Consider the following 12,788-nt stretch of genomic DNA (forward strand, 5'->3'; position numbering starts at 1 on the left):
TCACCCCCTAACATATGGCAAATATTTTAAAAAAACTTTTTCGGAGAAGAAGTAAAGGTTAATACTTCTTTCTTTCCTTCAGCTCCCTTTACTGCTTACTAAGGTGTCAGTGAGATAGACTTCGTAAAAATGCAATTAAATAATCTGACCCTAGATTTGTTGACTGTGATGACAGAAAGTAAGAAATTGTCTTCTCTTCAAAGTAAATGGCAGCTTAGTTTCACTGGGATCTAAATCAATTCTCAAGATTTGAAAATGGGCTGTAAAATCGCCCCCCCCCCCCTAAATTTTACTAAATAAAACCTAATGCAAAAGGATCAGGTCAAAAGCTTTAGTCTTTGAGTTATTCAAGTTTAAAGCATGTTCTGGATAGAGGGACATAAGCAAATTATTATATAGATATTTCCCTGACAATAGTCACTAAAAATAAATATCTTCTGTGAAACCAGCATATATCCCTTTGGGATTGTCACTGTGTTGTCTGATGCAAGAGTGAAAGCTCTGGCATTGAGTTGGGCAGCTGAGATCTTCATGGGCTATCCCCATTTTAATTCCTCCAAAAGAATCAACCATGTTCTTCAAGATCTCATAAATACCCATCAGAACACTGAATTTGCCCTTGATTTCCTCACACAAATTTGCATTTAATACATACAAAGACATCCTCTTCGATTCTATCCTGTCCTTTGATTGTATCAGATCGTAAACATCAAACAAGTAGGGCATTTCTATAAGGCTATAATTCACAGAACTTTATCCCCAGTCCCCACCCACCCATCCCCAAAAAAAAAAAAAATCCTACAGGATTCCTACTACTTTGAGCCCTTTGCTTTGCTGCTCTAGTCTGAGGCATAAATTCCATTTAAATTGAGAATACTATACTAAACTAAGAGATACCTAAATACTCCTCTATTCACAGGTTATGCAGCAGTAATATGTATTACACTAATTTAAGTTATACAGTGAAACTTCTCTAACGGACACCTCTCTTTAACGGACATCTCCCTACAACGGACATTTTCAAATTCCCCAACTCACCTCCATTGGTTTTAACGTGTTTTCAGCTTCTGTCTAGCGGACATTCTCTGTAACGGATGCGGACAGGCAATCTGCACTGTTTCGTTCAGATTAGCACTTAATTTGATCTCCCCATAATGGACAGTGGGCGAGCTCACGGCCCTTTTTCTAGGAACGTTTCTTCCACGTATTGCCTCAATCGTGTGTTTATTTTCTATTTCCGATTCTCTGAATTTTACCAAGGTTTATGTCGCGGTTCTAAACCCTTCAAGAATTTTAAGGCACGTGTAAAACTTCTGATGAATTCAGTGTGTGCAGGGGGGGGGGATTTGGTCAGCCTTTCGTCTTTTGAGTTTCAGTTTTCAGTTTTGTTCAGTGTCGTGTGAAGTGCACAATGTCTTCTTGTAAACATTTAACTTTAAAAGATAAAGTCGAACTCATTAATGCGTATGATCAGCAAAAAAATAGTGTTCACAATCTCGGTGCAAAATTGAAAATCGGGAAGACACAGGTAAGTGACATACTAAAGAAAAAAAAATGAACTGCTCAAACAATTTTGGCAACAATGAAATGATCAGGTTCAAAAATCATTCCCGAAAACTGTTGGACTTCAAATTGACAATGTTACGTCTGAGTGGTTTTGTCGGTGCACGTGCTAAAAAAATTCCCATTAATGGGCCTATTATTAGGGAAAAGGCTTTGGAGGTTGCGAAATCTATGGGAGTAAATGAGTTCAAAGCTTCTGTGGGATGGCTAGACAAGTTTAAAACTCGGCATAAAATTTCTTGGAAAACTGTAAGTGGTGAAGGTGGATCTGTTGATACTGGGGTTGTAACAGAATGGACCGTCAAATTGGAAGATTTATGTCGTGATTTTGAAGCTAAGGATATTTACAACTTTGACGAAACAGGGTTGTTTTTTAAAGCTCTTCCTGAAAAAACAATGAGTCTAAAAAACGAAAAGTGCCAGGGCAGAAAAATTTCTAAGGAACGCTTGACTGTACTATTGTGTACAAATATGCTGGGAGACTTTGAACAACCTCTTGTTATAGGAAAACCACAAAATCCTCGTTGTTTCAAGGGCATAAAGTTGAACCTTTTGAATGTTGACTGGAAGGCTAATAAAAAAGTGTGGATGACACGAGATATCATGAGCGAATGAATAAGTCTCTCCCTCTCTCTCTCTCTCTCTCTCTCTCTCTCTCTCTCAGGGTAACTCGGGAATTTTTTTTTTTTTGGCTAGTGCACCATAGGCCTCAGACTTCCTTGCACCATATAGCTAATAATAATAATAATAAGTCACTTTAACCAAAACATGATTCGTCAAAACAGAAAAATTATTCTTTTCATGGATAATGCTGCATCTCACCTGCACACTGAATTGTCCAACATTCAAATCGTTTTTCTGCCACCAAACATATCTGCAGAGTGTCAGCACTTGGATCAAGGGATAATAAAAAAATTTAAACTTCACTACAGAAAACGTGTTTTAAGACATCTCATTGCAAACATGAACGATGTAACATGTGCGAGTGACCTTGCAAAGAAACTCAGCATCCTAGATGCGATTCAATGGATTTCCTCTTCAGTAAACGCAATTAGAAAACAAACTATCGTGAACTGTTTTGTAAAGTCTGGCTTCTCAAACGCAAAAATTGAAGTTGTGAACAGCAATGTGGAGCACCAAGAAGAACAAGAACTTCCAACATCTATTGATAATATACGATACTTCATCTACAAGTGACCCTGGCTACAAAGTTATAGACTTGAACCTCACTACAGAAGATGGTGCTCTAGATATCAACAACATTATCATCGATATTTTTCAAGAAATTCCTCATGAGGATGAAGAAATGGAAGGAGGTCATTCTGTCGAAGAACATATTAACAACGAACCACCAATGAAAATGGAAGCGCTCATACAAATCAATCATTTAAAAATGTTTTTCGCCACTGAAGAAAATACTGAAGGACTTTCGATGGTTTCTTCACTCCAAACAAATGTTGAAAACAAAATTATCAGCCGGAAGAAGGTGCAGAAGAAAATAAGTGATTACTGTATGTATTTTTCTTAAAATAAAGTCATAATATGCGCACAATTGTATATATATTATTTACAAAAATATTGTACAAAATCTGTATATAATTTAATTTAATTTTACATTAAACGTTTAACGATTTTTCTTTATCTCTTGTGTATGTAATTGTATATTATTTACAAAAATATTGTTCAAAAACTGTATATATTTTAATTTAATTTTACATTAAATGTTTAACGATTTTTCTTTCTTTCTTTTTTTTTTCTCCCTCAGACTTCTTGTTAGCGGACACCTCTCTAATGGACAAATTTTCGTTCCCCATGGCTGTCCGTTAAAGGGAAGTTTCACTGTATATTATAGCATACAGTTAAGTTTGTAATGTCATAAACTTAGTTTAAAGCCTTATAGACACAATTATAATAGTAATTACACTCCTAGGGAACTACAAAAAAAGCAATATAAAATAGTGATATGAAAAGGAATAGAAATCTCAATGTGATTACAACATCAGCAGAATTCCATCTTATTCTGATAAGAATAAGAAAGAGTAACTGGCTTTTTCTTACTTTTTCTTACTTAGAAAAAGTTTTCACTTATTTTTTCATATAAACATAAATATTTATTTAAAATGAAATCCTTACCAATGAAAGATTTTCAATTTTTAATTTTGAGATCTCAATGGTAGTTTTAATTGACATGTATCCCCTCCCTGTCAATTTACCACCATCTGTATACTGAACATCAAAAAGCTTTTGGATTTCATACCAATTTATTACTGTATTGAAAAATGTTCAGAAACCTATGTAAAAAAATATGGTGATAAATAAAAAAACTTACCATGTACTACTTGTGTGTCCAATACGATGCTTCCCTTTATTTTTTGTGATGTCCATTTTAAATCTAATAGCTTCCCTTTATTTTTTAGTTGCGCTTTCAGTTAAACAAAGAATTGAAATTATTCAAAAGTTTTAAAACGGTGCATCTGTTAAATCTCTAATGAACCATTATAATGTTGGTGACCAAACCAGATGGTTCAAAGTCTGAATCATATGTAGGAATCCTCAGCTTTTAATGGAAAATTATTATATCTTATCAGCTTCTCCTTGAATGCAGTTAGTTTCAAGTTAGCTTGTGGCTAGCAAGTTAGCTCTGCAGTATAAACACTTCAGAGCTACACACAACAGAAGAAGCTCTGGGGCATATACATATCAATCAAATACATAAATTGCATACAGATTCCCCAAGTATTTTAAAAACTGTGAAAGGTATTCAATATAACCCCAATAATAGTACAGCAGACTCTCAATTTACCGGGACACTTCAAGACTACAAATTAAAAAAAAAAAAAAAAAAAATCAACCAGAAATCATAAAATTCAAGTAATAACTAGAATAGATATAAACAGATATTTTGCAAGTCGTAAATAAGTGATATTATAAGTAGTCATTGGGAGATTAGTGTACCTATTATCTTGCAACCCCCCCACTGTTTTCACACCCGCCGCTCAAAAAGAAAGGAAAAAAAAAAAAAAAAGAAAAAGAAAGGGAAAAGAAATGTTTAGTTTGTTTTAGTGTATCGCGTCGATTGTTGTGTTCCATCACACTGCAAAAAGACAAATTTTGTTTCATTATTTATGTCAGGGATGTCGACATTTTTTTTTTACAGTAATTTTTTTTTTTTTTAGAAATCGCGAAAATGATGGGTAAATGCAAAAGAGTTGCGCTTTCAGTTAAACAAAGAATTGAAATTATTCAAAAGTTTTAAAACGGTGCATCTGTTAAATCTCTAATGAACCATTATAATGTTGGTGACCAAACCATACGCGACATTGTAAAAAATAAAGGGAAGCTATTAGATTTAAAATGGACATCACAAAAAATAAAGGGAAGCATCGTATTGGACACACAAGTAGTACATGGTAAGTTTTTTTATTTATCACCATATTTTTTTACATAGGTTTCTGAACATTTTTCAATACAGTAAGCCCCCGACTTACGCAACTGCGGATTTACGTAAATTTGTTTTCGCTCATTTTTCCCCCCCTTTTAGAATTGTAAAATTTAAAACAACAAAAAAAAAAATAATAAGCAATCAATAACAATGATCATGGCATGCACAAATTGCACAAGTGAGATCAGAGTAACAAGCAAAAAATGGAGAAAAAAAGAAAAGATTCTTACAATTATTTATGGTTTCTTTTTTATGACTGAAGATTTCAATGAAGGGAGGGACACATTTCACCATAATAGCGTAAAAACCCACAGAATTCCAGCTATTGGTATTATCGCAAATGAATATGATCTAGTTTACTACCCGTTTATAATAGATTGCGCTAACAGAAACGGCCAATGAAACGGAAAGTGAAATTTGTTTTTGTTTACCTCCAGAAATGTGCTTTAGTAAAATGTGAGCTCGCACAGGGTGATAATAGTAAGTTTTAGCCTTAACCCTGTGAAGTTCTTTACAGAAAATTTCATTTCGACCATTATCATGGTGCCGACTAAGAGAATAAGTGACAGCGGTACTAGTACATCCACCAACAACAAAAAAAAAAAAAAAGCGATCGATTTGGATCAGAAAATTAAACTAATAAGAATGTACGAAAATGGTCAAACATTAACAAGTATCACGCTGAATTCAGATTTGTCAATTAGTAGCAATATTTTACTAGTCATTCCCGAGTTACGTAAAACTCGACTAAGTAAGAAGTCCTGGAACGTATCTCTTACGTATGTCGAGGACTTCTGTATTTTTGGATTAACCGGGAAATCGATTATCCGGTATTTGTTTTTTTTATCATCAATCCCGGAAAATCGAGAGCCTACTGTATTTAGTGTATGAGTAAAATATACTGAATGTTATTATTCTCTCTACACTGGATGTTCATTTTTTATGGATTACGAATCAAAGGGAAACATGATGGAATGAATTAGCCAATGAAACAGCCATATCAATAGAAACCCATATCAATTATGACTTTATTGTACTGTATGCTTATCGATAATCCATTACAACTATATACTGTAGATCAGAAAAGAAACAAATAAGCCATATCAGATGAAGCAAGCAATTATGGCATGGCATAATTTGCGCTGGAATTAATCCAGCCAAACAAGATACACGAGTTGAAATGCATTCTTTCGCACACAGATGACATAAAATTGAATGTCAGGAAATAAAACGCGACTGCACAGCATATAAGCTGAATTTATGTTAAAAACAAAGTATTATGGCCCAACTGAGCAGAGGACACAGCAGTTCATACACTCTTATTGAGTGTCTACTGAATCCCCTCTCCTGCAACACTATGTGAGCACTGCAGATGATTTTTATCCATTTGGAATACACCTCAATTGTCACCATTTTATAAATGAACAATGCATTTCATCCATTACATTTCAACCTATATTCAGGCAGATCTGATGTTTTTACATTTCAAGAATGACAAACAAGTACTAGTTCATTTCATCATATCTTAAGATCTATTTGATTACAACTTCTATCTTATATTCTTTTATACTGTACTTCCCATCCTGTGTTTGTGTTTTAAAACCAGATTTTTTTAACCAGATAGTGGAGGTGGTGCCCAAAATGAAGTAAAAATGGTGATGGTCACTTGACAGGTGCCCACTTTCCTTTTTTAATTTTTAGCAAATGTTTTTTTTTTTTTTTTTTTTATTAAATTATGTTTAAACAGTGTCAATATTTCATCCTTTCTTAATGGACTACAGTACTTATTGTATGTACTTTTTAAGTTTTAATAAAAAATTTTAATTTTTAAACTATCCATGTTTTACACCTTTAATATTCAAAAAATTAAAAAAATATTAACTCTTCTGTAAAAACACATTTTAGACATAAAACAGTAACATCAATCTCTTATTCTCTTTGAGTTTTCAGTTAAAAAGCAATTAAGTGGCAAAATTTCAAATGTACACATATTTTTCTACTTATTATATACATAAAACAAAAATGTATTATATACATAGTAAAAAAAAATAATTAATTCCATTAGTTACTTCCATTTTCAGGGTTTTTTTTCAAAATGTATTTCAAATTTGCCACACTTCACAGTGCAAAAAACCTGAAACTAGGTATCTTGCTTTCTACAGTGTAGCAGGGCATCTGGAGAAAATATCAGGTTTCACAGAATTGCCTTTATGAATAGAATGAATTTAATATCAAGCAGGCAATATCTAATGAAGATGCTTGTGTTTCTATATCATCATAACATAGCTGAGTGCATTAGCATAGCCACATAGTGAAGTCAGCCTAACCAGTCTGTAGTTACCAACTTCACTCCTAAAACCACCATTATGTATTGGCAATACGTTGGCACTTCTCCAATCCAAAGGAATCTCTCCTGAGTCCAATAATTCCCTCATAATAACCTCGCTGGTTCATCCACTCTCTGGCCATCTCGCTTAAAATTACTGGGTATATGCCATCAACTCTATTTCTGGCATAGAGCCTTACTTGGCTCTATGCCAGAAATATTTTTTAATAAACACTCACTAATAATTTCAAAATCACTAATTTCATATGGTTCAAACTCACTTGCACAGCTTTTCTCTCTCTTTGGGTCTTTTATCAAAAAGGACCAATGAAAAACACCTATTCAATTAATCAGTTGGGTTATTTAAGACTTTCCCATACCAGTACACAAGGGTCATATCTAATTTGATTTTTCTTCTTTGTATACACATACATGAAAAATCCCCCCTCCCATTCTTTGCTCTCTTAGCCAGTGCTTTCTCATGCTCGGCCTTCGCCTCCCTAACCTTATTTGTGATACTATTACAAATCAACTTGTAGCTGTTGTAGACTTCAGTACTTTGCATCGCTCTGTAACTTTCCCATGCTATCTTTTTCTGTTCTAATAGACTGTCCAGCTCCATATTCATCCATTTTGGCATCCTCCTCATGCAATATTTTCTTAATGGCATATGTGCATTCATAGATTGTGATTTTTGCTTTAAAGGAATTCCATTATTCAAATGTATTTGCCCTCCCTCTGCAATCCACCCTATGAACAGATACCATATGGTGCCTTAAACTGTCAGTCCCCTCTTCTGAAATTAAAACCATGCCTTTACTTTTAACTACTGCAACGTCTTTCTTCAACTTCCAACCTAACAATTGCGTGATCAATACCTGCCAATGGTTTACTGTACTTTAAGCCATGTTATGTCATATGATTCATGAGTAACAATGATGTCAAGAATATTCTCTAACATGATGGCACAAATAATAATCATCTAGTTTATTTGAAAATTTTGTTCACTATGGTGAGATTCCCTCCCACTTATTCTAATCAATTAGGGGCAGATTGAAGTCATCCATAAGACATACATACTTGCTTTCTCATTCCATCTGCATGTAGAGACTCCTGTCCTATTCTTCACAATCTTCTAGTCTATAGATTACTTCCACTCTCATTACATCTTTGCTTCCAACTAACTCACACCACACAGATCAGATTCTATGCTGTCAGGTGTAACTTCTAACTCAGTAAAAGCTCTTTTTGCACTCAGGCACTTTTGATAATCATGACCCCACAACTCCTTCTATATTCCCTATCTTTCTTAAATATTTTATACACACACACCATAGTGTGTGTGTATAAAATATTTAATGCACCTGACATTACTGTAGACACAGTTAAGACTAAGTATTCTTTTATAGTTTACTACCCTGACACAGCTGAAATTATTTAGGCTTGTTTCCCTAGATTTACCTTCTCACTCATTTGAAATGTTACTACCCTCAGAACATCCTGTCAACATTAACTGCTGCAGTGACAAAGAAGAATTTTTGAGGTGAGTGCAAGCATTACTTTGACCCATATCATCAGATAAACATGGATCTATATTACCCCCCCCCCTTACTAGCGGTTCCCTAAATCTTTAAAGTATCCTCCTTCTACCACCAGCCAACACCTATAGACATTTGATAATGAAGAAGAAGAAGAAGAAAGAAAGTCTTGCAGGATTAGTTTTATATTTTAATTACTTCAACTTCCAAATATATATATATATATATATAAAATCACTCTTTAAATCTACATAAGCTCTCTGCCTCTCAGACTATGTGATAACTTGTTCCAACAGCTGACTGCTCTTTGATTAAAGACAAAATTCCTTGCATCCGGCCTACAACTAACTTTCTTTAATTTCAGTCTATATCCCCCTAACTTCATCCTAGGAAAAGAAAATATGCCTTAATCATTAAATCTGCTGTTGTTGGATTTTTTTTTTTTTTTTTTTTAGGAGCATTAGCAACTAAGGCCATATTGCTCCATGGATATGCGGTGGTCATTCTCTGACCTTTCCGCATTCTCCGTATTTGGTAGTCACGGGCTCAAATTAAATCTGCTCAACTTTATATGGCACTAACCACCTTAATCAGACCACTACACAGATGACTAGTTTCCAAATGCTGCAGCTACAGTCCTGTTGCATTCCATTGTACCCTTGAAAACAAGTGGATATCTTTCATGAAATGTTGCCTCCAGACCTATATACAGTATATTGCAGGTCAGGTCTGGCCATTATTTTGGACACTGGGATAATTACCTCTATTTTTACTAAAAAACTTACAGTGTATTATTACCAGTATCTAATGTTCAACCTTACTAAACCATTGAGATAATTTCATATCTGACTGTACTGTAACCCAATGGTTCCATCCCTTTCATCTTCAAGAATACTAAGTGCTAATTCCTAGTTGATAATTTAAAATGGAATTACTGTGACCAAGATGCAAAAATTTGCACATACACACATTGAAATTTAATTGCCCTTTTTTAGACCCTTTATACAATTTGGATATATCTTATTGCACCAACTGTCCCTAGTTCTTGTTGTTAACACTCTACCCACCATAATATCCTTAACAAATTGACAGGAAATCGTGATTAAAAATTAAAAGCAATAAAAGCTGGATGCCTTTTCTACAGCTATTTCCATAGGCACTGTTCTTCTGGATTGGCAATTCCAACCTCTTTCTTGCAAACCAGTCTGTCTATGTGCCTCAATCAATTATTATCTACTCACAGTTTAACTTCACTCTCACAGAATATCAATTTTTCCTCCACTTTTATTTCTATTCTTTAAAACACCCTTACAACCCACAAAAATACTAAAGTACTATATATTCTAAAACCTTTCACATCTGGGATCACCACAAAAAAAGGATGCTTTCATTATTACATAAATGGGTTTTATGACCACCTTAATCACTTCTTTCAGTATAACTAGATAGATACCAATAGCTTCTTGTGATTACTTTAATCTTAAACCTGACAACTTCTCCTTAAGAACTTTTTTTTCACTTATCACAAGTTCATCTAATGTTGAATAATTGTTAGTTGAAGTAGAATAGAAGTCTTCTCCCAAAGAAAAATATATTCAACTAATTCTTACATGATTTTTATTTTAAAACTGCCCTCTTCAGCAAATAGTTCTGTAAAAATTAATATCAAAATGTATACCATCACATAAAATGATATTTAAAGAATACAACCATACCTTGAGAAAGACTGACTGCAGTACTTGAAATGCTTGAATATTCCTGACACTTGCACCTGGCAAAACACAATTTATAAATTAAATTTCATCAGTTTTAATGTTTCTAAAAACAGTTTTGTAAAATTAAATACAAAATCCTAATTTTCTCATCAGAAGATATAATTTATAGGCAATATGTAGCAGCAACAAGTACTGCTGTTACAAGAGTAACAGCAATAGCAGCTACTAACATTTACAAGTACCAATAAATGATGCCATATGTATTACTATAGTCTTGCAACAGAAGTCAAAACAATTTTCCTTACCTACTCATTGTCTAAGGATGCACAAATTTTAAACAAATAACATCCTCAAAAGAGTGTTTGTGATTTTTTTTTTTTTTTTTTTAAATGCAAGTGCATTATGAAAGCCTGTTTAAAGTCTCACTTAACTGTTTTGTTTGTCTCAATCCTGATCAAGATTAGACAATGACTAGCATTTAGCATCATCTTTGTTAATATTTTTCAACTTCTCTTACTTCACACACGCACATATATATACAGCTTAAAGATTAGCATTAGTGGCAAATGATGTAAGAAAGCAGGCTTATAGAACCAAAAAAAAAAAAAAAAACATGACAGTTCCCATTTAACCTCTTTATTTCCTCCCAACAGTTTGTCTAGTTCCTTCCTTGAATTTATTTAAGGTATCAACTTCCAAAACAACAGATGAAAGTTTGTTCCACCAGTCAAGCACCCACTGGCTAAAGGCAAATTTCTGCACATCTATTCTGCAACTGTCTTTCCTCAATTCAAATTTATGCCCCCTCAGGTGTGTAATCTGAACAAAAGAAGAATCTCATTGGCATTGAACTTGCTCAATCCATTTAGAACCTTAAACACATCAACGATATCAGGTGCCTAGTCTCCAGACACTGCAATCTGCAGAAGAGCACCCCTTTGTTTCACACACCAATCTTGTTGCTCTTCTTTGCACTCATTCTAGCAGCTCTACATCTTTCCTAAGAATGAGGCCTCCAGACCTGTATGCAGAACTCAAGATGGGACCTGACCATTGCCTTATACTTATAATGGGATAATCACCTCCTTAATCTTGCTAGTAAAATTCCTATCATTAATAAAACACGTGCTATCCTCACAGCCCGTCCGCCTGCTCAGAGAACTTCATATCTGACTGCACAAGGTCTTTTCATTTTCTACTACCCTTAGCAAAATACCACACTTGGTACATTAATCTAGGGTTACTGCTACCCATATGCTGTACTTTGCATTTATCAATGTAAAACTTCAACTGCCATTTCTCAGCCCAACTACCTAATTTTATAGATCCTTTTTCAATGTATATGATATCAAAATTATTTTTTGCATCCAGTTGCTTCATTACTGCACCACAGTATCCAAACAAATTGATCAGACAAGGTCGCTCTTGATAAACCCAAGCTGTGACTAAAGTATAACTGAACTCCTGTCTAGATGATCCTGCATTACTTATTTAATCAGTAACTTCATTATTTCCCAGCAACAAAAGTTAATCTAACAAGTCTTTCTTTGATCCCCTTTGTGAATCAGGAATACATTTGCACATTAAAAAAAAAAAAAAGAAAAGGGGGAATTCCCCTGAATCCAAGGATGGTCTCATAATTATGGCTAAGGGTTTGTTTATTTCCTTTGATACTTCCCTTAATATAATTGGATAAATCCTATCCAACCTAGGTGCCTTTCTTACATTTAACTTCAACAATTTGTCTTCTGCTTTTGTCCGTTATTACAAAATAATTTAGCTCTCTGGAGTTTGATAAACTTAAGGCATTCACTCCCATAAAGAATTCCTCATGTGTGAATGGAGATACAAAATATTCATTCAGTTTGTCAACAACCTCAGCAAGATTATCAACGGTTGAACCAAATACCAAGAAGAATAATTTGATTCATCCCTTTCCTTCTAGTGTTTACATATGTAAAAAAGTCTTTGCTGTTTATCTTTGTATCCTTCGCCAAAGATTTCTAATAATATGCCTTAGCTTACCTAACATCCTCTGTAAATTGATTGTAAACTAGTTTATATCTACAATAGGCTTCTGTGTCACACGATAATTGGTGTCTCCTGCACTTTTCTTCTCTACCATGAGTTTCATCAGTTCATCTTACATCCATTTAGGCCTATACCTTGAACAGTATTTCTTAGTTAGTATGAAAAGCCTAGTA

The 12,788-nt window shown here is 34.0% G+C and overlaps 1 protein-coding gene across 3 annotated transcripts in view; it reads right to left on the reverse strand.

The window, feature by feature from the left end:
* The window catches only part of bchs (WD repeat and FYVE domain containing 3 bchs), a 1,877,108-nt gene that overhangs the window by 1,644,612 nt on the left and 219,708 nt on the right, over positions 1 to 12,788 (reverse strand). For all 3 annotated transcript variants that reach the window (XM_090389621.1, XM_090389619.1, XM_090389620.1), the window contains exon 9: positions 10,585 to 10,640. In XM_090389621.1, the coding sequence (XP_090245747.1) occupies positions 10,585 to 10,640 (56 nt within the window). The remainder of the gene's footprint in view (positions 1 to 10,584; positions 10,641 to 12,788) is intronic.

The sequence above is a fragment of the Mastigoproctus giganteus genome, chromosome 2, assembly GCF_048544385.1.
Source record: "Mastigoproctus giganteus isolate SK-2022 chromosome 2, ASM4854438v1, whole genome shotgun sequence".
Taxonomy (NCBI): domain Eukaryota; kingdom Metazoa; phylum Arthropoda; class Arachnida; order Uropygi; family Thelyphonidae; genus Mastigoproctus; species Mastigoproctus giganteus.